At 34.1% G+C, this 25,829-nt stretch overlaps 1 protein-coding gene and 1 long non-coding RNA gene across 2 annotated transcripts in view; both read left to right on the top strand.

Moving 5' to 3' along the window:
- Positions 1–4,188: 4,188 nt before the first annotated feature.
- LOC127868811 (uncharacterized) lies at positions 4,189–6,095 on the top strand. The gene is made up of 4 exons (XR_008044255.1): positions 4,189–4,269; positions 4,856–4,972; positions 5,458–5,547; positions 5,993–6,095. It is a non-coding gene; the product is annotated as an uncharacterized LOC127868811 (long non-coding RNA).
- A 5,943-nt stretch (positions 6,096–12,038) lies between these two features.
- The window catches only part of LOC127864895 (hepatocyte growth factor receptor-like), a 30,769-nt gene continuing 16,978 nt past the window's right edge, over positions 12,039–25,829 (top strand). The window contains exons 1-6 of the mRNA XM_052404785.1: positions 12,039–12,199; positions 13,557–13,644; positions 13,905–14,171; positions 16,172–16,330; positions 19,154–19,271; positions 23,168–23,275. Coding sequence (XP_052260745.1) covers positions 12,039–12,199; positions 13,557–13,644; positions 13,905–14,171; positions 16,172–16,330; positions 19,154–19,271; positions 23,168–23,275 — 901 coding nt within the window. The remainder of the gene's footprint in view (positions 12,200–13,556; positions 13,645–13,904; positions 14,172–16,171; positions 16,331–19,153; positions 19,272–23,167; positions 23,276–25,829) is intronic.

Here is a 25,829-nt window from a genome sequence, read left to right on the forward strand (position 1 = left end):
TGACAATTATAGTTAGTTGTTTAAAAGTATGGTAATGAAATGTTAGGGCAGTTTTTCTTATAAGTCTATTGTTAAACATTGTGACCATAACCTACTCATAAAAGTAGAGACTTTTTTAGCGCATGTTTAGATGATGTCCTTATACACTAACAAAGACATTAAAGTATTTTTTGCGATTGCCTGTTTTTTTATTGTACCAAAGCATACAATAAAAATAAAATAAAATTATTTTCAGTGAATGATGAAATATTTATTTAACTCATAGAAAAGTATATAATTTTTTAGTGCTTGTAAGCTATTGCTTTTAGCTCACCAGCACAATGTGCTCATGGTGAGCTTTTATGATCGCTTTTTGTCCGTCTTGTTGCGTCAATATTTGCCTTGTTTACACTATAGAGGTCACATTTATTGTCCAATCCTCGTGTAATTCTGTCAGAAGATTTGTCTCAACGATATCTTGGACGAGTTCGAAAATTATTACGGTTCCTTTAAAAACATGGCCGCCAGGGGGCGGGGCATATTTCATAATATGGCTGCATACAAGGGTGAAAGTTTTCCGGGAATTCCGGTTTTTTGGCTCGCTGCCGAGGCCATTTTTCCATATTGCGTAAACTCGTTGAGTCACTTTTAGTGGGGTGGGTGGGGTAGATACCCTATTGGCAGACGCTAGTTCAAGTAACTCAATAAAAACCACCTGCAAAGTATTGTAATAAACCAGATATGCAGTTTGTGAAGTTTACAGCTGTCGGACTTCGAGATGTCTTCTTCGATACCACGTTGTCAGAATTGGAATCGCAATAAAGCTATGAATAGCAATCTATATATATATTTTTTTAATTTTTAACTTACTTAAAAAGGTTTCTAATTGGCTAAATTTCTGGAGCCTCAATGGGGTTAACCCCCTGTGCCCCCACCAGGGCTTTGCTAGAGGCCACATTTATTTCAGATCTTCATGAAACTTAGAAGATTCGTCCCCATTATATCTCGGACGAGTTCGAAAATGATTCCGGTTGGTTGAAAAACACGGCCCCCAGGGGACGGGGCATTTTTCTTAATATGCCTATAGTGCCTATAGTAAAACCTTGTCAACACTCTAGAGATCACATTTATTTTCTGATAATCATTAAACGTGGCAAGAAAATGGTTCCAGTTGGTGGAAAACATGTCCACCTTTGAGCGGAGCATTTTTCCTTATCTTGACATTTTCTGGGATTATATCAAATATATTTTACATGTGTCCAAAAACTATGGCACTATGTCAAATCTTCAAATAACCTTTTGTCAACTCCCAAATCCAAAGTAATTATTCAATATTGATGAAACTTAGTCAAATGTAGAGTTTTGCAATACATATTCTGTGTTTAAAACTGGGTAATGTGCATAGAAAAACTAAATCAACAGGTCAAATCTTATAAAACCTTTGTTACCACTGTAGGGCAACATTTATGACTCAATCCTGATAAAACTTGTTCAGAATGTTTATCTTGACAATATATAAGCCATGTTTTAATTTTGGACATTTGTGGTAAAAAACTGGATAACACGTTGAAGTATTTTTTCAGCCATGGGTGCCCATGAACTAAGGTGAGCACTAAAGGGCAATCATGGCACACTTGTTTCTTTAATCATTTGTGAAATTTAATTCATTCTTCATAATGATATGAAGAAGTATCCCTTATGTGTTGATGGTTGAAAAATGGTAGGTACACAATTAACACATTTATTATAGTCGTTTTTTTAAATTGTTTTAGTCATTCCAGTTCAAAACAATGTTCAACTGACACTGATGCTGCAGTTTGGTGTTAAAGTGAATAATACACACGTTCTGCTGACTGAAGCTCCATTCCTCATTTATGAATGTGTGAACTTCAAGAAGTACGTTTAAACTTGTGTGTTATTAAATTTACTACTTGTACTTGGATAAAACTTTGCTTGCTTTAAGGTTGCTTGATTTTTTTCTGAATTAAGTTTTGACTTCCACTATAGCTATAGTCCAAGCGCTTACATGCTTTAAAGAATTGTTATTCATAGATATGACAGGATACTACCAATATGGTTAATGGTTCCGTCCGATTTACAGTCAAATATAAAAAACAAAACTTAGATGTGATTGAAAAAAAACACAGTACAAACCATGATATTTTATTAATGCATTGTTTGCCCTCGTTGTTAATTACCAATTTAATTTGTCCTGAAAATACACATATGTTTGCAACCCTGACTTAAGTCCATATCAAGAAGATATTCATGACCAAAGGGGGTATTGGTGTGACAGAAATGATTAGTTGTCAAAAAAAGTGGTAAACAATAGGCATGTTTATTAATGCTTTAAACAATCATATAAGTTTGGTACAAGCCATTGACCTGTATAACTATAGTTAAATATTTTGTATTGTGTGTATTTTAGTTTTGAGTATTATGTTGTTTTTAAATTATTTAAATACCGGTAAGAAATAAAAGGATTAATAAAAGACAAGTATATGCATGCTTTATTTACTCAAAATTATTAATTCAACAAAAACTTGCAAACGATGTTTAAGAACTGAGTATAGGTACTATTATGACATGCAGTATTCAATGGTTCAAATTGTTTAAGATGCAATACTAGGAAAGTTGCAATTATACAAATAATCTATGGAATTTCATTGCTTTACGGGGACAGTTGGGTCAATGGCATGAATAAAATCAATCATTTAAGTAAATCTTCAAACATAAATTATGTTGGCATTTTGTATGTAAAAAGCTTACATGCAGACCTAGCCTGATGTTACATTTGTGGCCAAGGTCAAGCTCACTTTTGCTTAAAAAACTAGAATGAGTTTAATGTAACTTTGTCATATGATTTATATTGATACAATCTAGGCCTAGTTTGAATCTGTGTTACATATGATAAAAAATAGGTCACGAGATCAAATTTTAGAAAGTCCAAGTTAACTTTCTAGATGCCTTATTTATGACTCAATCTTGATGAAACTGGATCAAAACTTTCATCTTGACAATATGTAGCCAAAAGTGGAATCTGGGTAATATGCTTGAAAAAAACAAGGTCATTATACCCCCACAAACAAAGTTTAGATGGGTATATAAGAGTGAACATGTCTGTCGGTCTGTCTGTCGGTCCGTATTAAGTGTCCGCTCTCTAATTCAAGTTGTTTTCATCTAAGCTTCACCAAACATGGTCAGAAGTTGTATCTAAATGATGTCTAGGCCAAGTTTGAACATGGGTCTTGGCAGGTCAAAAACTAGGTCACGGGGTCACTTAGTGCGTTTTAAACATTGAGCATGGTGTCCGCTCTCTAATTCAAGTAGTTTTAATCCGATCTTCACCAAACTTGGTCAGTAGTTGTATCTAGATGATGTCTAGGTCAAGTTCGAATATGGGTCATGCCGGGTCAAAAACTAGGTCATTGGGTCACTTATTGTGTTTGTTAAACATTCAGCATGGTGTCCGCTCTTTAATTTAAACAGTTTTCATTCGATCTTCACCAAACTTGGTCAGAAGTTTTATCTAGATGATCTTAAGGCCAAGTTTGAACATGGGCCATGCCAAATCAAAAACTAGGTCACGGGTCACTTAGTATGTTTTTCGCATTCAGCATGGAGTCCGCTCTCTATTTCAAGTAGTTTTCATCCGATCTTCACCACACTTGGTCAGAAGTTGTATCTAGATGATGTGTAGGTCAAGTTCGAATATGGGCCATGCCCGGTCCAAAACACGGTCACGGGGTCACTTAATGTGTTTTAAACATTAAGCATAGTGTCCGCTGTTTGTTTTAAGACAACATGCAAAATATTCTGTGTCAATGCGGCACGTGGGGGTATATGTCACCTCTGTGACAAAGCTCTAGTTAGGTTAAATCTTTGTGCTTGCGTGCGAGTGAGTTACAAATCTTATTAGGTCCTTCCACCCCTATGGCTGCCTAATGTGAGAAGCAAGAATGTGTCTCAGTACTCTTACCTCATTAACATACTATACTCAAAAAACTACTGCTACTGAATTTTGTAAAAAGCTGCAATATCCAGCTGATAAGTTTAACTGAAAGATCAATTTTGATGAGGTCTTGTGAATACTAAAAATAATAAGATAGGGGACCCAATAAAAAGGATATTTTATACCAGATACTTGTTTTGTGAAAACATGGTTATGCAAAAGTTTTGCATCTCATCAGTTGTGGGGAGTGCACAAGCACAGAAGGTGCCAAATGTACCTGGTGCCCATTGGAAGGACAATGTCGTCCACTGAATGCAGCCTGTCAACATGCTGTTAGTGTAGGTTTGATTTATCTAAAATCTTGTTTTGCTTCATGTATGCACTAGTTCAGAATAATAACCCTAAATGACATTTTAGATCATTTGGGAAAGATAGAATACAATGTTCTGTCTTCTTTTACTCTTCTTTTATTGAAAGCTATTGCTTGGTACTGTTTTTTACAAGTTTTAATACAATATTGGTCTTCTTTTTGGAATTCTATTGCTATGTTCCATAATGATACTCTATGTATTCTATAATATTTCTATGAAATTTCGGAAAAAAACTATTTAACACATTGCCATACTGATTGGGAAGACTATTGCTGTTACATTGAGGCATAAAATGAATAAACATTTCATTGCATTCATAGAGCATGTTTATAACTTTAGGATTATATTTGAAAAAGTGATCTGAAAAAGAAATCTTTCTTTGTTTATGGTAATTTAAATGCTTAAACGTAGTAAGTATTCATTATTTGCTACCAAATTAGTTACGGTTTTTGGAACAACATACAAAACTGACCTTCATCAAGGCTTTCTTTCAAGCATACTTATAAAATGAACAATCAAGACAAATGCTAAATGCATCTTCATTACATTACAGTTAAGCAATGCTACGTGTCCACGGCTCTCAAACCACAAGGACCAGCTCTACCTTCCGAGTGGAACCAATCGTTCACTGACAATCAATGTGAACAATGACGTACTCACCAATTCAAGTGTATGTATTTTGCTTTGTATGTGTACAGACTGACATATATATAAGTTATTTTTTTTTCAAAAGTATGTGTACAGGGTGGTTGGTGATGGATTTGATTGAAGAATATAGTCTTCTGAACTTAAGTTGCTGACAATCTTACCCTTTCTTGTTTTGTTTTTTTACCATTTTAAATGACTTAATGAATTATTTTCTTAAAGAATTTTTTTTTAATTGATCCAACTGTGTTTTCTAAATGTGTCACACAACCTTTACTAAATTTAGAAAACGTGTTGTCTACATATGATAGGTAAAACTTTCAAATGAATTCGAAAACATGTCTTAATGTTTTTTCAAGAAGATCATATGAGTAAGAATCAAAGTATAGCAAATTGACCATGATTCAGATAAATTTACCATTTAATCAACTTTTGTGTTTCTCTTTTGTTGTAATGTTTGATTGATACATCACTTTGTTACAATCGTTCATTGCATTTATTGTTTTACAGAACATTAAATTTAGGCTGAGTGTTGAAGACTTCGGGGAGACCCCATGTGTTGCAGCTTCATCTCAACTGACATGCTATATTACCAGATCAGTAAGTAGTCCATAAAAAGCACAGGCTGTTGTACAAAATGTTAAACATTTTCTCAGTTGAGTATATGTAAATTTCAAACATGCTATTACCACGAAATGCAGATGTGCATGAAACTGTTTCTTTTCCTGTGATACATTCTGTAGTTATTTTCCCTTAAATACAGCTGATTCAGAGAGGAGGTGCTGGAGTGGCAGTCTTGTTCGTGAACAAACCTGTTGCTTCTTAAAAATGTGTTGCTTATGTCAATTTCTTATTTACCAAAATCATGTTACCCCACTTTGAAAATTAATATTAAACATTTATTAAAGCGACAGTTTTGACTTAAATTAATTTAGAGGCACTTGAATCGTATGGGACAAATATCTAGTTAACACGTGTTTATTATTATCGATAGTTGGTATCAAGGTGATTTAGTTATTTATGAAATAATACAATATTTCTGCAGATAACTGTCAGCAAATTGCACAAGAAGATATCCGTGAAGTACTCAAACAGTAGTTCTACTGTTGATTTGTGGGTGGATCTGGATGATTATAACAACTACACAGGTAAACAAGATATTTTGTATTAGTTATATATTTGTTATTCCTTCAAATAAGTAACACAAACTGTTTTGAAAATAGAGAAACAGATGAGGAACAAATTTGTTAGACATTTCTAAAGAATTGGAAATATTCAAAATTAATTAAGAATTCTATGATTGGCAAACATCATTTATTATTCAGAATATTCAAACAGATTATATTTGCTCCCCACACCAACCCCCCAAGTAGAGGGGGTACTTTCAAATTATCAAAGATGTCTGCCCCTGACAAAAACTTGTCTGACAAACTTGTCCAACCCTTTTTAGCGTACAGGATTTTAAATTCAAGGAATGATGCTAATCATATTAAGTTGTTCATGTGCATTTTTGTCTATGTAGCTTGAATATGAATTTTAAATGAGTTGATTATAAACAATATGAGTATAATGCATATTCAGCCAAGATATGTACTGCATAATTTTACATTCTAGTTTACAACCTCCACCTTATATTCATTACACTGGACTGGAATATGTGCCCTAGGTTCTGAAAGCTTGTCAATAATATGGAATGATTGGAATCTCTTTGCCAGGTTCTGAAAGCTTGTCAATAATATGGAATCTGTATGCCAGGTTCTGATAGCTTCTCAAAAATATGGAATCTGTATGCCAGGTTCTGAAAGCTTGTCAATAATATGGAATCTGTATGCTAGGTTCTGAAAGCTCCTCAATAATATGGAATCTGTATGCCAGGTTCTGAAAGCTTGTCAATAATATGGAATCTGTATGCTAGGTTCTCAAAGCTTGTCAATAATATGGAATCTGTATTCTTGGTTCTGAAAGCTTCTCAATAATATGGAATCTGTATGCTAGGTTCTGAAAGCTTGTCAATAATATGGAATCTGTATGCCAGGTTCTGATAGCTTCTCAATAATATGGAATCTGTATGCTAGGTTCTCAAAGCTTGTCAATAAAATGGAATCTGTATGCCAGGTTCTGATAGCTTATCAATAATATGGAATCTGTATGCTAGGTTCTCAAAGCTTTTCAATAATATGGAATCTGTATGCTAGGTTCTAAAAGCTTGTCAATAATAAGGAATCTGTATGCTATGTTCTGAAAGCTTGTCAATAATGTGGAATCTGTATGTTTGGTTATGCAAGCTTGTCAATAATAAGGAATCTGTATGCTAGGTTCTAAAAAGCTTGTCAATAATAAGTAATCTCTATGCTAGGTTCTGAAAGCGTGTCAATAATGTGGAATCCGTATGCTTGGTTATGAAAGCTTGTCAATAATAAGTAATCTGTATTCTTGGTTATGAAAGCTTGTCAATAATATGGAATATTTATGCTAGGTTCTGAAAGCTTGTCAATAATATTGAGTCTGTATGCCAGTTTCTGAAAGCTTGTCAATAATATTAAATCTGTGTGCCAGGTTTTGAAAGCTTTTCAATAATATGAAATCTGTATGCCAGGTTCTGAAAGCTTGTCAATAATATTAAATATGTGTTCTAGATTTTGAAAGCTTGTGAATAATATGAAAATTTTGCGCTAGGTTTTGAAAGCTTGTAAATAATATGAAGTTTGTGCGCTAGGTTCTGAAAGCTTGTCAATAATATGAAATCTGTATGCTGGGTTTTGAAAGCTTGTCAATAATATGACGTTTGTGCGCTAGAATCTGAAAGCTTGTCAATAATATGAAATGTGTGCGCTAGGTTCTAAAAGCTTCTCAATGAGGAGGGTTTTACATGATACATATATTAATTTTATTTCCTCTTGCCTCGGAAAGTTGTTATTCTGTGTCTCTAGTTTATCATAACAACTGAATAATTTTAATATTGCAATTTAATCTTCTTCTTATTGTTTAATTGCTTTTTAGAAGCAAAGCCATAAAACCATTTTAAACCCCTGTCATTTGCATGCACCATTTTAAAGTGGTGGCCCTAGTTTTAGAAATTTTTATTCGTTGAATGTTTGTCTTGTATGTATTGCCCTGTATTGTATTGGTAATCTGTTGCTTGTCTTAAATGTGCGACTATACAATTTTGATTAAAACATTGTGTCAGTCAATAACCAATTTGTTTGTAGTACATGTCCGCAATAATCGCAGATTTGTGGTTGCGACAAATGGTGGCGGGGAAAACGGAGGACACTTTGGAGTCCTGTTTAATTGTCACATGCCAATGAAATAATCTTTTGTTATCAGGTGATAGTTATGGGCCCTTATTATTTTATTCTATTGACAAGTTAAGTTAAGTACTGTATAATGTGCACCTCTTTGTGTCAAAACCAGATTTATCTTGATTACGTAACAGACAAAGTATGTATGCGTAGATTACATTGAGTTTTAATGTCTAATGCGTACAGTTATTCAGTCTCAATTTTGTTTAAACATTGGACATAATTATTTGTTAGAATTTTAAATTCGTCACTCAGTCCACTGACGAAATAGACAACAATTAATGCCTGACGAATAATAATGGTTTCACAGTATATGATGATACCCCAAAAGAACACCCACCAAGTAATGAAATAAAATTTTGTTAATCAGCAAACACATGGAATCATGCTTAACCTTTTCCCACTCAAAAGTAAGTGAAAATGGCTATTTAAAACCAGCTTTAAACTGGAACAGCCTGTGAGTTAATACTAGCAGTCTGTTCTGGTTTTATGCTGTTTACTGCTCATCAGTACCATAGGTTTGGAAATGATTCCTTAAAACCTTAAATCGATTTAAATAAGCATTATCTTAAATTACATTTTCTAAGGGACTAGAAAAGGTATAGATGTGGATATGATAGGTAAGGGGTTATATAAATACTTTTTGTCATGACAATGTTTGATAATACATTTTATATTTTCCAGTCACAATCTACAACTGCTCAAAGTTGGCTGAGGGATACTGTAATTACTGCAAGGGTTTGAACACTTCAAGATATAATTGTGTCTGGGACAGAACAAATGGATGCATGTTTAAAGATGACCTTAGTCATGCAACTTGTGGGGCTCCCACAATAACAAAGGTATTTAAGTTTAGTATAGCATATAGTATAGTCAAATGAGAAAATGAGGAAATACCTGCTGTATTTGATCTTGATGTGAAGTGGAGATGTAATCTTTCTACAGAGTTAAATAAAATATAGTTTTCTCAGGTTTTAAGCCGTTATTGTTAATATGCTAAATTGTGCTTTGTCTATTTTATTAACAAGAATACTAATTTTAATCAATTGATAATAATCACTTATATTTTGGTTACTAATTTTTGTTGACAGTTGAAAATACTCAATATTTTCATTACCTAAGCATAATCTGGACCAGCTTTGGCATTGTAGCATCAATTGTAGTAAAGTAATTGTAGAAAATAAAATTTATCATTTCTTTTTATAACTTGTACACTATTAATACTAATTTTGCTTGATCTTTAGATTTCACCGGAAGATGGTCCATACAATGGTACAGTGGATGTGACTATGATGGGTATTGAGTTTGGTATTGTGGAAACAGAACCAATCGCATCTGCGACAGTGTCAGGAAAATCCTGTTCACTCATTTTAGAAAATATCACATATGAACCTGATGATCCTCTAGATTTTATGCGTACTGTACGGATTGGGTAAATATATGTTACTTAATATATATTGCAAATATGTGGGGTTTTTTTGGGAAAAAGAGAACAACAATTATAAATAGTTTACAAAAATTTAATAAATACTGAAGATAACTTATTGATCATATTCACTCTCTTAATATCCACCATTTGTCCAATTACATGACTTAGAAACAACACAGGATGAAATTATGTAATAATATTTGTAAAAATACTCTGAATAATATATTTAATGTTTTTTGTACAATTAAAAGCTTGCGATACAAAAATATGAAAGCTGTCATACCCTGTTTTATTAAATTTTTCCAGCAAGTTTGTTACAAGTTTACAGAAGCCACACTTTCTAACAAAATTGGTGAATTCATCTTCTCAAGTATAATATAACCTGAAAATGTGTTAGATCCATGCGTTCTTATATATTAAGCAGAACTGATGTAAGTCATTCTTTAGTGTCAAACACACACCTGACAATCATCACTTGTTATTTCATCGTACAGCTAAAGTCTTTATCTTTCTGATTATTAAAAACGTTCAAATTCATGACAGGTTCCAATGTAAAGCAACTGGATCACCTATGGGAAACAGCACCACATTTAGCATTCCTGGGCATTCTTCTCGCACACTTAACATTCAGTCACTAATATTAAAGGTAAGAAACAACATGGTGCTCTTAAAATGTAATTCCTTGCTTTATGTTTTTGCCTCACTTTTTTTTCTTATTTAATCACATCATATATATTTAAACTATTTTTTGTGTGAATGAGAAATATTTAATAAATAGCACAATTATTTCATGCATATTCATAGTGAAGATGAGCATTCTGTGTCTAATTATAGTAATTTATATTGCCAGTCTACATTTCAAGAAAGAATGTGCTGATAATCTTTCCATTCTTTACTTTGCTGCTGTTATGCATTTTGTTGCTGATGTTGATGTCAACTTTTTTTTCTATCAGTTATTGTCTTTATAAACTTATGTTTTTTAAATATGAAAGAACAAAACTGTTACAGCAAATTAATTGTACATATATGTAATACTATTCCTTTTTATCTCCAGAACTCCAGTATAACACATGTCGAACCAGAATATGGACCTAGAAAAGGTGGGACCATAATAACCTTGTATGGGGAGAACCTTGGTATTGGGAACAGATTTCTGGAAACTCTTAAGCTTCAAAGATCACAGACAAATCTTATTGGATTCAATGTCACCCTTATTAAGAACAGTACAGGGTATGTGTCCAGTTTTTTTCTAAAAAAAATAATGCTTGGTTATGATAAACTTGTATTGGGAGAACCCTGGAAATATGGGACCGTAAATGAGTGGTTTATGTGCAAAGTATTCTTCAAACAATTGCTTCCAAGAGACGTGTGTGCGTGTGGGAGTTTGTGTATTTGCACTTGTCCATCAGTTGGTAGGTTGGTCCATTGGCCATTTGCAACATATCAAGAGAATCCTTTGACCTACAATCATACAAATGATTACAAATAATGAAGGTAAAAGCTTATTGATATTGAGGCCAGCAGGACAAAGGTCGATGTCATATAGCCTTTATAACATGACAATAAATAGGTACAGTACCGGTAGTTTTTAGCGAGGCTGTTTTCGGAAAAAACCTGAGCTTTCGTCATAGCAAACTCGTCCGCCGTCCGCTGTCCGCCGTAGGCGTCGTGCTAAAACCTTAACATTGACTCTAAAATAAAAGTGCTTCCACAACTTTGAAACTTTATATGTAGATGCACCTTGATGAGTTCTACACGCCACACCTATTTTTGGGTCACTAGGTCTAAGGTCAAGGTCACTGTGACCTCTAATATCAAACATTAACATAGGTTCTAAAATCAAAGTGCTTCCACCTACAACTCTGAAACTTCATATGTAGTTGCACCTTGATGAGTTCTACATGCCACACCTATTTTTGGTTCACTTGGTCAAAGGTCAAGGTCACTGTGACCTCTTATATAAAACTTTAACAAAAACCTTAACATTGCCTCTAAAATCAAACTGCTTCCACCTACAACTTTGAGGTCAAGTTTACTGTGACCTCTTAAAAAAATTGACAAGCTTTCGTAGCCGAGCGTGGCACCCGTTATGCGGTGCTCTTGTTTAAAGTACTGGGAATACTGTTGAATAATACCCATTAAGCAGACTTTCAAGTGTGACAAAAGAAAATGTGGATATGTATGCTAGTTGGGTGAAGGGGGTTACGTAAATGTTTTACAATGCAATTATGAGTGATGGTGTATTCTGTGTATGTGACACATCTAGATAAACTGGTATACAAACGTTCAGTAACAGGTTTTTATCGTTTTCTATGCCAAATATACACACCTCTTGCAATTTTTTATTTATTTGCAGGAAGATGGATTATGTTATAAGTGGACAAATACCAACAGGAGATTTTACAATTAATGAAACTTTTGAGGTAGAGTTGAATGATGTTGACATTTTACCGGAGTTCACATTCTCCTTCTTAGAAAACCCAGAAATAAAAAGCATCGATCCGCAACGTGGGTTTCTGAGGTAATCTTCATTTTTACAACAACAAAACCTGAATGTTTTTACTATAACTTTTATTATTATTACCATAAGCACTATATAATGCAATCCCTATGTTTTAAGGTCTAGAAAACCAGCAACAAAATTTTCAAAAATAAATTATTAAATTTATATTGAGTATTAAGAGAAACTGGAAAATCTTAATTATTCACCATTACCAAAACAAAAAAGTTTATGTATGCACTAGGCTAACCTTGAACTGTAAATAGTGTATTTTCTTATTACAAATGCACTAAATAGAATGTTATCTTTATGTTTTAAGCTTACCTAATGTGCTCATGGTGAGCTTTTGTGATCCCCTTTTGTCCATCCTGTGTCGTCAACATTTACCTTGTTAACACTCTAGATGCCACATTTTTAGTCCAATCTTCATTAAACTTGGTCAGAACATGTGTCCCTATGATATCTTGGACGAGTTAAAAAATGGTTCCTTTTGGAAGAAAAACATGGCTGCCAGGGGGTTGAGCAGTATTCCTTATATGACTATAGAAAAACCTTGTTAACACTCAAGATTTCACATTTATTGTCCAATCTTCATGAAACTGAGTCAGAACCTTTGTTCCAATGATATCGAGTTCGAAACATTTTCCGGTCTGTTTAAAAACACGGCCGCCAGGGGGCGAGGCGTTTTACTTTATATGACTTTAGTATAACCTTGTTATCACTCTAGAAGTCACATTTTTAGTTCAAATTTCCATGAAACTGGGTCAGAACATTTGTTCTTATGACATCTGGGCTGAGTTTGAAAATGGTGCCTGTCTTTTGAAAAATATGCCGCCTATGGCTGTAACATTTTTCCTTATATGGCTATAGTAAAACCTTGTTAGCACTTAATTTCAGCTTGTAAATTACCTTTAATTATTTACTTTATTCATACATTGTGGCACGCTGAAAAACTGGTTTCAATTACCAAAACATGTTGTGTATTGGTAACGTTATAGTGAAGCTCAAATACACAGTCTGGCATGCATTTTGACATGTGAAAATCATATATTAAGGGTTAGAATACTATGTTTGATCCTTTTGTGTCTGCAGCATTACATGTGTGTGTCAACTCTTATCAATCAGTAATACAATTTATTTGATTGTCGGTTTAAATGTTAACTATAACAAAAAATGCAAAAAATCAGATATAAAAATACATTTGTACAAACAAAAGTTTAAATATAAATATTGTGATGCAGAAATTCAGATGTAAAAATACAGCAATTCAAACATTTAGATGTAAACATTCTGTAAAACATAAGTGCAGGTATAAAAATACTGTGATGTATAAGTTCAGACAGTCTTAGACTTTCATGTTGTGGTGTCTATGTTACAGTGGTGGTACCATTCTTACAGTGACAGGGGACAACTTGCGCAATGCTCAACATCCAAGAGTGTTTATTCAAAATTATGAAGCAGAAAGTGTAAGTTATTTTAATTAAGGACTGTGATGGAAAGAACAAAGTTTCTTCATCTGCATTTAATAATATGAATTTAATGAACTTAAACACAAACTCCAATTAAAATGAAGGCATATGTTTAGTGAATGTTGATGAGATACATTTTCCTTATGATAAAATATTTTGACTTTTTCTTTTAGCAATTAAATTTCATAGCACATGTATTTGATTATATGACCTCTCAGACATTTTATTTAACCTATTTTTTACATGCCATTTTCCAGTCAGAGTCATGCTTGGCAGAGGTGAACTCTTCCAATATCTTGTATTGTAAAGTGCCTATAGCGCCTGCAAAAATCAAATCTGAACTTCAATCTAGACGCAATAAAAGATCCGCAGAATGTTTGGGCTGTCAGGAAGTGCAGATTGTTGTGAAACTGGATGGAATTGAGAAAACATTTACATTGAAATACTACTACGATCCATCATTGTCCAAGTTCACCAATGGCATGCAGCTGTTTAAAGCTGACGAGCAATTTCTCACTGTCCACGTAAGTTACATTCATTTGGTGTAAGTCAGAAATCTTTCTTTGTAGGCTCCTTCTCAGAAAACTGGGCTTAATGCATGTGCATAAAGAGGTGACCTAGACAAGCCTGAAATTTATGGAATTTGTTGTGTTATAGGAAGTCTTTTCTAAACAAAAATCCAGTTTACTGAGAATGAAGCTCATTAAAAAACACAACATTTATGCACAACAATTCACAAAATCTATTGACAAACTGTCCTTAAAGTGAAGTACAAATCATATCATCATTTTATTACATTGAGCTGTATTCACTAGTGCTTAAGAGACTAACTAGAAAATGCTTATAAATACTTTGGATTTCTTCATCCAGCAAAACAGTTACGCTCTTTTACAGGTTTACAAATACCTTAAACAACACATACATTTAACATTGCATGCAATTTTGAAAACATTATAATAACAAGAACAGTTTCTTTTTCAGAACATGAATTTTGAAACATAAAACATGTAAAAGAAACAACCAGCAAATGATTTTAATTAACTATAATTTGAATTTCAATGTGTTTTATAGGGTGACAATTTAAAGCTTAGAAATTCTGATGTGACCATAACCATTGGTATAAAGCAATGTAGAGTGGTGGAAATAAAGCAGCCGGACTCTATGAAATGTTCCGCACCTAGGACCCATACTTTCATACTTGCAACACTAACTATCGTAAGGGGAATGTGCAGGCAAAGTTATGTAACTCTGACTGGCATTTTGACGGAATTATGGGCCCTTTATACTTGGAAATTTGGTTAAGTTTTGTGTTTTGGTCCACTTTACCCCTAAGGTATCATAGATATTGCTTTCATACTTTGAACACTCGCAAACTATCATAAGGGGACAGTAAAGGACTAGTTGCATAACTCTGGTTGTCATTTTTATGGAATTATGGCCCTATCATGAAGCTGCACATTTTAAGTGGTGGAAGGTCATGGTCATCCATCAAGGTCAAGGTCATCATTCAAGGTCAAAGGTAAAAAAAAATATTAAAAAATCAAAGCGGCGTTATCATGAAGCTGCACATTGTGAGTGGTGGAAGTTCAAGGTCATCCTTCAAGTTCAAAAAAAATATAAAAAAATCAAAGCATCGTTCTCATGAAGCTGCACATTTTGAGTGGTGGAAGTTCAAGGTTAATGTCATCCTTCAAGGTCAAGGTCATCCTTCAAGGTCAAAGGTAAAGAAAAAAATCAAAATCAATGCGGCGTTCTCATGAAGCTGCACATTTTGAGTGGTGGAAGTTCGAGGTCAAGGTTATTCTTCAAGGTCAACGTCATCCTTCAAGGTCAAAGGTAAAAAAATAATAATTTCAAAGCGAAGTTATCATGAAGCTGCACATTTTGAGTGATGGAAGTTCAAGGTCAAGGTCATCCTTCAAATTCAAGGTCATCCTTCAAGGTCAAAGGTCGAACAAAATATTTCAAAGCGGCGTTCTCATAAAGCTGCACATTTTGAGTGGTGGAAGTTCAAGGTCAAGGTCATCCTTCAAGGTCCAAGTTTAGAAAAAAAATCAAAGCAACGCAATAGGGGGCATTGTGTTTCTGACAAACGCATCTCTTGTTTTGTTCAAACATGGTTATAAAACACAAATATTTATTTTTATTATTTTATTTTTGAAATACTGTCCAACCATCCCACCCAAGTATCCCCCCCCCAAAAAAAATAAATAAATATTGTTTTTGCTTTGTTTGCATTTTTGGAAGATAATGTAATAAATGACCACACCCCCACACTATACACCCCTCTCCACTCCACCCCTCCCTCCTTTGTGATTGAAATTGAGATATGTCCCTACACCACAAAAAGAAAAATAGATGAGTGGTCTGCACCCGCAAGGCGGTGCTCTTGTTTAAAACATTATAATTACAAGAACAGTTTGTTTTTAGTCTGAAAATAAATTTTGAAACATAAAACATGTAAAAGAAACGACTAGCAAATGATTTAAAATAATTATAACTTGAATTTTAATGTGATTTATAGGGTGACAATTTTAATTTTCTTAAAAATTCCGATGTGACCATAACCATTGGTATTGAGCAATGTCGGGTGGTGCAAATAGAGCCGAACTCCATGGAATGTGTCGCACCTAGGACCCAACCTAAACCAGGCATCCAGGGGGCAGAATATCCAGAAGTAAATGTAAGTCTCTTTTAAACATGCCAGCTAGCTTAGTTCGTTAAGCACTGGACTCAAATTTAGAGGAACAAGGGTTCAAATCGGATCTGGCCACATTTGATTGGTTTTAAATTGTTTCCATTGCCCAATGATTTGTTTGCTCAAAATTGCTCAAAATTTACAGGCTGCTTTCCATTTGCAAAAAGAAACATTTTCCCCAAAAATCTGACCAAAATTTTCACAAAAAGATGCAGAACTTCTCCAATAAAAGTAATAATTGATGTATTGAGTTTATTATACAGGGTTAAAATTCTGTAACTTTTTATAACATACATTTTAAAATGCATGTTAACATCCACTCATAAACAATTGGAATACTGTCATTTATAATCATATTTATAATGCTTCAATTTTCCCAATTGCATGTTTTTTCCGGCTATTTTTCCCAATCCAAAAGGCAGTGGCTGTAAAATATGAAGCCAAAACAGTCACTGTAACCAATCTCATTACCCCAGACATATCGCAGTTCAGTTGCTCTCACTGGTTCATGTGCACTGAGTACTGGTAAGATAGATAACCCAAGAAATGCTGGAGTAGGTAAGCTGAGCTATAATAAGACTCATTTATTATCCTTGCCGAAAAAAAATTTGGAGGGGATATGGTAATTGGTCCTGTCCGTCTGTCCGTCCGAAACTTTGTCCAGAGCATAACTCCAAATCTATTCAATGGATTTACTTTAAACTAAGAATATAAACAGATGGCAACTAGGAGAAGTGCAGTTACCAAGAACCATAACTCTCTCTACCTTAGTTTTTGAATTATCTCCCCTTGTATATACTAGTAATTTCAAAGTAAATTTTTGTCCGGAGCATAGCTCTTAATCTACTGAAGGGATTTACTTGAAACTTAAAATATAAACAGATGGCAATTAGGAGGAGTGCAGTGAACAAGAACCATAACTCTATCTACCTTAGTTTTTGAATTATCTCTCCTTATATATGTGTTCAAAGTAAAATTTTGACGTGAGCATAACTAATAATCTACTGAAGGTATTTACTTGAAACTTGATATATAAACAGATGGCAACTAGAAAAAGTGCAGTGACTAAGAACCATAACTATATCTACCTTATTTTTTGAATTATCTCCCTTTATTTAATTTCAAAGTAATGTTTTGCCCGAAGCATAACTCTTAATCTACTGAAGAGATTTACTTGAAGTTAGCTAGAAATATAAACAGATGACGAAAAGGAGAAGTGCAGTGAACATGAACCATAACTCTTTTGAACGTAGTTTTTTAATTATCACCCTTTATTTATTTTTATTTTTTTAGTTTGTATTTATTTTTTTTATTTATTTATAATTTTAAATTATATTTAATTTAATTTCATAGTAAAAATTTTAGCTTTTCAATTTTAAGTATCTCCCTTTATTTAATTTTACAATCATATTTTAATTTGAACACTGAAGTATTCACTGTAAAATGAATAGATGAGTTTAATGAAAAATACACCGATCAAGAACAGTAACTGTTTATAGTCTTCTTTTTTAATTACCTGCCTTTCTTTCATTTGCATATATTTTATTCTCTACAGCATAATTCCAACACTTTATAACCAATTGTTCCTTGAAATATAAATAGATGACACAGCTGCCATGTTTTACAAATATTATTCTACTCTCTAAAACAAATGTTGTCATACAAGCAAACACATTTCGGCTGGGATTTGGCACTACTGTAACAAGCTCTATAGACTTATAATTTTTAGAACAACTCAGAGTTTGTGTATATACCTAGTGCTAATGTTTCTTATCTGTCAGGAATAAATAACAAATTAGACTCAGAAAAGATTGTTTAAACCATTAGATATATTTATCTTTGGACTAGATTTTTTAATTTTAAAGAAATATTAGCTATCTGGTTTAATACCATTTTAAAACCATTATAGGGATAATACACGTTTTCGAGGGCATTATCATCTGCGGGCGCTCTCAAATTCCGTTCCTGTGCGCAGCACTCGGGCAGGAACGGATTTTGAGAGCGCCCGCAGATGATCATGTCCAAGAAAATGTGTATTTTCGCTATTATTGCATAAACAAATCACACATACCAAAATAAATTAAAATATCATTGAAAACAATGTTTTGTTCATTCGACATCGACAAAATAATTCGATTATTTCAATACAGTTCAAGGTTGTGTTTTACATATGCCTCACTCGGTCATCATCCGAAATGACGAGGCTTTACCTTCGGAAAGGCAGTGTACGATCTAAAATGTGATTAAGCAGTGGATAAATGCAAAGTTGAAATGCAGCCGCGCAAATTAAGAAATAAGGAATTATTTTGGAATTTACAGAAGGATCGTTTAAGGTACATAATCACTTAAATTTACAGCATAGTCTTTTGAAAGTATTGAGTAAATAACCTTAACTTCATTGACGTTGCCAATACAATAAAGCTGTTGTCAAGAAATTGCAGATGGTATAAGTTGAAAAGTGGATTGAAATAGTCATTGCCATTATCCCTGCATGTATGAGGAAACTGGTGCTTATTCAGTTCCCCATTTATGCTTGGAAAGTCGTCGAACGCCGTCGTCGAAGGCTGGAGAAGGGAAGTAACTGCGTGTGGGCCAGATTATGGATATGAAAAACACATAACAGGGCTTGAACGGCACGTGAATCGCCTTGTTAATGCACGATTTCTTCCGTTCAAGCCCTCCTTTTGTCAAGTTTCTGCACCCCACCAGAGGGCATTATAGATAGAGTTTATGCAATAATAAAAATTTTTAAAAAAAAGGAGTTTTTTGTAAACTCACATATTCAAGTTGCCTGTTTGTCTGATTTAGATCTTCATTGGCAACATCAACCAGACGTTGGGTCAGCTGCAATACCAGAAGGATGACAATCATTTCGTGATTATAGTAGGGGCAGTAGGAGGAACTGTAGTGTTTGTGGGGGTCCTTGGTTAGTACCAGAACATTTTCTCTGGTAAAATCGGGCTTAATGCATGTGCTTAAGGTGTTTTCCCATATTGGTCTGTGTGGACTGGGACGACACTTTCCGCATATACTGGATTCTTGGTATGGGACTTCCTTTAAAAAAAAATGCATAAAAGCAAACTGCACTGGCTAATTTGTCACGACACTTTAGGCACAAGCATAAAGTCCCGTTTTCCCAGAGCATAGGCTCATATACGATGACACAATATGAAGAAAAATAATTGTTTTGTGCATGTATGATTCTTATTCATGTGTAACAAGTGGTATCCAAAAGAATATGAGCATACAAGTGTTTTTATCATCCATATAAAAAAAGAAGAAGACAATTGCTGATGTCGTGTCATATGCCATTTTTATAGGCCTGTTTTTCAAAACGGGACTTATTATAGTTTCACCCTTGGCGGGCGGCGGCCGCATCCACAGTAGTGTCCGCTCTCTAATTCAAATAGTTTTTATCCGATCTTCACCAAACTTGGTCAGAAGTTGTATCTAGACAATATCTAGGTCAACTTCGAATATGGGTCATGCCGGGTCAAAAACTAGGTCACGGGGTCTCTTAGTGCGTTTTTTAACATTCAACATGGTGTCGGCTCTATAATTCAAGTAGATTTCATGCGATCTTCACCAAACTTGGTCAGATGTTTTATCTAGATGATCTGAAGGTCAAGTTCGATCATGGGCCTTGCCAGGTCAAAACCTAGGTCATGGAGTCCCTTAGTGTGTTTTTAAACATTGAGCATGGTGTTCGCTCTCTAAATGAAGTAGTTTACTTCCTATCTTCACCAAATTTGGTCAGAAGTGGTATCAAGATGATGTGTAGGTCAAGTTCGAATATGGGTCATGCCAGGTCAAAAACTATGTCACGGGAACACTTAGTGCGTTTCAAACATTGAGCATGGTGTCCGTTCTCTAATTCATGTAGTTTACTTCTGATCTTCACCAAACTTGGTCAGAAGTGTATCTAGATGATATTTAGGTCAAGTTGGAATATGGTTCATGCCGGGTCAAAAACTTGGTCACGGGGTCACTAATGGGGTGTTTTAAACATTGAGAATGGTGTCCGCTCGCTAATTGAAGTAGTTTACTTCTGATCTTCACCAAATTTGGTCAGAAGTTGGATCTAGATGATGTGTAGGTCAAGTTTGAATATGGGTCATGCTGGGTCAAAAACTAGGTCACGGGTCACTTAGTGCATTTCAAGGATTAAGCATGGTGTCCGCATTCTAATTGAAGCAGTTTTCATCCGATCTTTACCAAATTTGGTCAGAATTTGTATCGAAATGATATCTAGGTTAAGTTCAAATATGGTTCATGCCGGGTCAAAAACTAGGTTACTTAGTTCATTTCAAGCATTTAGCATGGTGTCCGCTCTCTAATTGAAGTAGTTTTTATCCGATCTTCACCAAATTTGGTCAGCAGTTGCGTCTAGCTGATATCTAAGTCAATTTTAAATATGGGTCATGCCTAGTCAAATAATAGGTCACAGGGTCGCTTAAAAAGTTGTCCAAAACCTTCAAACGAGCGTATCTTGTGACAGTTTGGCACTCTTGTTTAACAATTGAAAAACAAAACAAACAACAGACGATGGAAAGTTCAGACTTTAGACATAGAACATATCTATTATGTTATCTTGAATGTAAAATATAAGAGTTTCACCGCAAATATTTAGTTTATTTTAGCATGATTGCATCAAAAGCCTTATGTTTATTGAAACGCTGTCGAGTGCGTTTCTTGGACAAAACACCAGTACTTGGTGTCTTTTTGGGAGACCTAAAGAAAGCTCTCACAGTGGGGATCAAACACATGACCCCCGGTCGCTAGGCGGTCACCATATCCATAACACCAGAGCGACCCGCAAATATTAAAACCTCAAGCTATATATGCAATAGCATTCACGTTTGCCACTTCTGAATTGGCATAACCTTGATGGGGTTGAGAATTTTGGATGTAACATGATACTTAATAAACAGATCTTATCATATATGCAAGGCTCCCGAACAAAACTGCATACAAGTATGAAAAACATTTAGTTCATCATTTGTTAAAGAATGCAGGCAGGTCAGAAGAACATATTGCTCACCATTGCAATTATTTTCCAAGTGACCTAGTTATCATAAAGAAGAGTTTAAATGTACTAAACATTTTCAAATATAAACATAAGAAAGACAGTTCACAATAATTTCAATATAGAAATAATGTGTCGACATGGTACCTAAAATTAAGAAAGAAATAACTCACATAAAACTCTGCATTCAAAATGTTTTTTTATAATTTTAAAGGCAATGCAAATTTTACAGGGGAAATAAAGACACTTGTTTTTTTTAATCATTTAATGTCAGTTGCCAGTTACTAACAATAATTTGTGCTTAGTTAAAGTTTACTACTGAAGTGTCAGTTGATGAAATGACTGCCATGATATGACTTATATGCTGTAAACAAAAAAAGGGAAAATTCCACTTCAACAAAATCATTGTAGGGAATTGAAGTAGCTGTTTTCTTTGTCCTACTGTTAAGTCCTTAAGGTCTAATAGCCCTTCACATTGAGGCAGTTGGCAGCCACCCCATCAGTTTGTCTGCAGACGATGTTACAATTTCAAACAACTGCTACATTTTTTAAAAGATTAATTTGAAACTTTAAGACTATCATCAACATGAATTGTCAAAGCGCAAGAAACAATTTGCATGCACAGTTATGCACTATAGTTGTGTGGCCTTGAACAAAGCTGTGGTCATTGTGTCCATATTAGAATTATGTAAGTCCATAGAAAATAAATTCCTAGATTATCATCCCCGCCCGCCCATCGAAAATCGTACCGCCCGAAAGTTTTTTATTTTGAAAAAATCCCTAAAAATTTGGGCCGCAAAATACTAATGACGAACCGGCTGAATGAGTACGAAAATAGCGAAGTGCGAATCGGCAACTCAATGTCTCTGAAACGCTTATCGATTTTTAACAGCGCACGAGCGTCGTCTAAAATTTCAGTGATCGAGCGAAAACAACAACAAAATGTTTCTTATTTTAAGGTGTAGAAACGGCGTTACAACCGTAAAATATTTGTACGGGTTGTCAAAATGTGCAGAAACTTTAACTCTTGCAGACCCTGTACGATGAGTTCATGTGTGGTTCATATGATCAAGCCCCATTGAAAGTTGACCACCCTAAAATCGTGTGTGCCTTTGTCGGCCGAAATAAATTAGAATGGACACAGGTGTCACCCGATGTCACAGTTAGACAAACTGTCGGCTGCCTATGAAATTTTATTGACTTAAGTATTGGAGACACCCCTGAAACTTCCCTTATTAAATGTGTATCATCTTAATTCTCAACATCTTCATCCAATTAATACAAACTGAACTTGAAATAGTAAATGCTGTCTATTGAATGCATACCATGTTTTAATCAATGATATCTAGTCATACTGAAAAATAATGTATATGGTTCTGTTACAGATTTGTATTGTCTTAAATACTTTGTCTAGTCAATGTTTTGTCTAGTCAAATGACAATGTTTTATTGAATGTCATAATATGTTTAACATGATATTAAAAGGGTAAAATACAACACAATAGTCAATCTTTGATAATGTATTTCTTTCAGTCTATATAATTGTACATACATACATACATACATATAGGCGTTATGCATATAAACCAACAAATTGGTGAACATTTCATTACTAATATGTCCGACACATAAAATGAAAAAATGTATATACAATAAAACCCATCCACCCGCCCCTATTTTCCCCAAAAGTTGGATGAGAATCTAGTCATTTATTTTCTATGGCATAATTTAACAATTTTCCATGTTTAGTCATCATCTTAAGACACCATCTTGATAATGTGTTTCACTTTTTTGCAGCATTCGTGTTGATCTGTCTAAAGTATCGAAAGACGAGATCTAAGGCAAGAGAGCTTGAGGGTGATCTAAACAAACTGGAGATGGAAATTAAAAGTGTCGCACGTCAAGGTATGTCATGTCTGAGTTTCATCTATCATTTTTTGATGATTTTGTAATGATATGTGATTATTTAAATACCTTCTTGTGTAGAATATTGGGGAAATAAATAATAATTGTTAGGGAAAAGGCAGATATTTTTAAAATGTTTAATTATAAGAATAACCATCTTTTTCAGTTATTGTCACTAGTTTTAAAACTCTTTCGAGCATTTGTTTAAGATATTTTTTTCTTTTATTCATGAGGTCAGCCCAATATTTTTTATCCCTGCCGAATATTTTTTCGGAGGGGATATAGTAATAGTCTCCATCCGTCTGTGCGTCCGTCTGTCCATCCGTCGGAAACTTTGTCCAGAGCATAACTCCAAATCTATTCAATGGATTTACTTTAAACTTAGAATATAAACAGATGGCAACTGTTTCGGCCGTAGTTTAATAATTATCTCCCTTTATTTTTTATTTTTTTATTTTTAATTTATATTTTATTTATTTATAATTTTAAATTATATTTAAGTTCATAGTTAATATGTTAGCTTTTCAATTTTTAATATCTCCCTGTATCTAATTTTACAATAATATTTTAATTTGAACACTGAAGTATTCACTGTAAAATGAATAGATGAGTTTAAGTGATCAAGAACAGTAACTGTTTATAGTCTTCTTTTTTAATTACCACCCTTTCTTTTATTTCCATATATTTTATTCTCTTCAGCATAATTCCAACACTATATAACTAATTGATCATTGAAATATAAATAGATGACACAGGTGCCATGTTTTACAAATATTATTCTACTCTCTAAAACAAATGTTGTCATACAAGCAAACACATATCGGCGGGGATTGGGCACTACTGTGACAAGCTCTTGTTACTGTGCTATTATTCGTAAAAGCCACATTCACTTCGTCTGTTATCGCGTAGGGGCACGCGCGATCAGTTCTTTAATAGAAGTCACAAATCAAGGAAGCAGATGAACCATATAAGACGGATCAAATCAATAAATGGGACTGATAAATAAAAAAAAAGTGTTGTAAAATATATAAAAAAAATACATTTGGATATTACATATTGTGCGGCAAGGTTTACATTCAAATCAATATTTGAAAAAAGAAACAATATGGATATATAAAGTAAGCAAACTATGAGAGAACCACAAAATAATATTAATAATATTAAAACAGTGGTAATAAAGTGACTTTGAAATTGTTATTAACGTTTTTAACCAGGTTTTCCGAAGGAAAAAACTGGTTATTAGATTGGCGAATGCGGGCGGGCTGGCTGGCTGGCGGGCTGGCTGGCTGGCGGGCTGGCTGGCTGGCGGGCTGGCTGGCTGGCTGGCGGGCTGGCGGAATAAGCTTGTCCAGGCCATAACTATGTCGTTCATTGTCAGATTTTAAAATCATTTGGCACATTTGTTTTTACCATCATTGGAGGGTGTGTCGCGCGAAATAATTACGTCGATATCTCCAAGGTCAAGGTCACACTTTAAGTTCAAAGGTCAAAAATGGCCATAAATGAGCTTGTCCGAGCCATAACTATGTCGTTCATCGTCAGATTTTAAAATCATTTGGCACATTTGTTCACCATCATTGGACGGTGTGTCGCGCGAAATAATTACGTCGATATCTCCAAGGTCAAGGTCACACTTTGAGTTCAAAGGTCAAAAATGGCCATAAATGAGCTTGTCCTGGCCATAACTATGTCATTCATTGTGAGATTTTAAAATCATTTGGCACATTTGTTCACCATCATGGGACGGTGTGTCCCACGAAAGAATCACGTCAATATCTCCAATGTCAAGGTCGCCACGACTAAAAATAGATTAAAAAAAAAAACTTACAAAGGGGGTTAATTTTTTTTGGTCATTTCAAAAGTTCAGTTTGAGTTTTCTCCCTTTATCAGATTTTTTTTTCACAATGAAAACCTGGTTTTGTGACAATTTTGTCCCTTGTTTCGACTTAATGTGATTTTAAATGCAGGTAAGTGCGTCCTTATCACTGTATGAAATTACTGGTTGACTTCTATTATTTTCGTTTTTCAGTTATGCGTATTAACAGGAATAGCTGAATTACCTAGATGCACATGCGATCATATCAAACGCAATTTGAATTTGGTAGATGCGCATTTAACTATTTTTATTTGATCTTAGCTTTTCCGTTTGTGTTTTGGTTACTCTTTGAAAGTGTAGACCTAATTGGTTTGCTTTTAAGTGACAATATAAGTCCTAAGTAAATAGTGATTATTTTGATAGACTGAAAATAAAAACGTTAAATAAACAATTTTGTTGCGATTAAATACAGTTTTGTGTTCGTGCGACTAAATTGAATTTTATTTAAGCGGTTTATTAAGTATGTATATTACTTTGTTAGCAACACTTTTTCGCATGTATTCGTTTTCAAAATTCGTTTTTTGTATACACCTTAACAGCTGAAATTGCGATTACTCTCATTGACTCAGAAAATATCTAAATATCTTTGCCCCCAAAAAAACACTACTCTTAATATGTATGCATTGTTTCACACCAATCTGCTGACAAATCATGCATTGCCATGATTGCATTGTAAAA

The sequence above is a fragment of the Dreissena polymorpha genome, chromosome 1, assembly GCF_020536995.1.
Source record: "Dreissena polymorpha isolate Duluth1 chromosome 1, UMN_Dpol_1.0, whole genome shotgun sequence".
NCBI lineage: Eukaryota > Metazoa > Mollusca > Bivalvia > Myida > Dreissenidae > Dreissena > Dreissena polymorpha.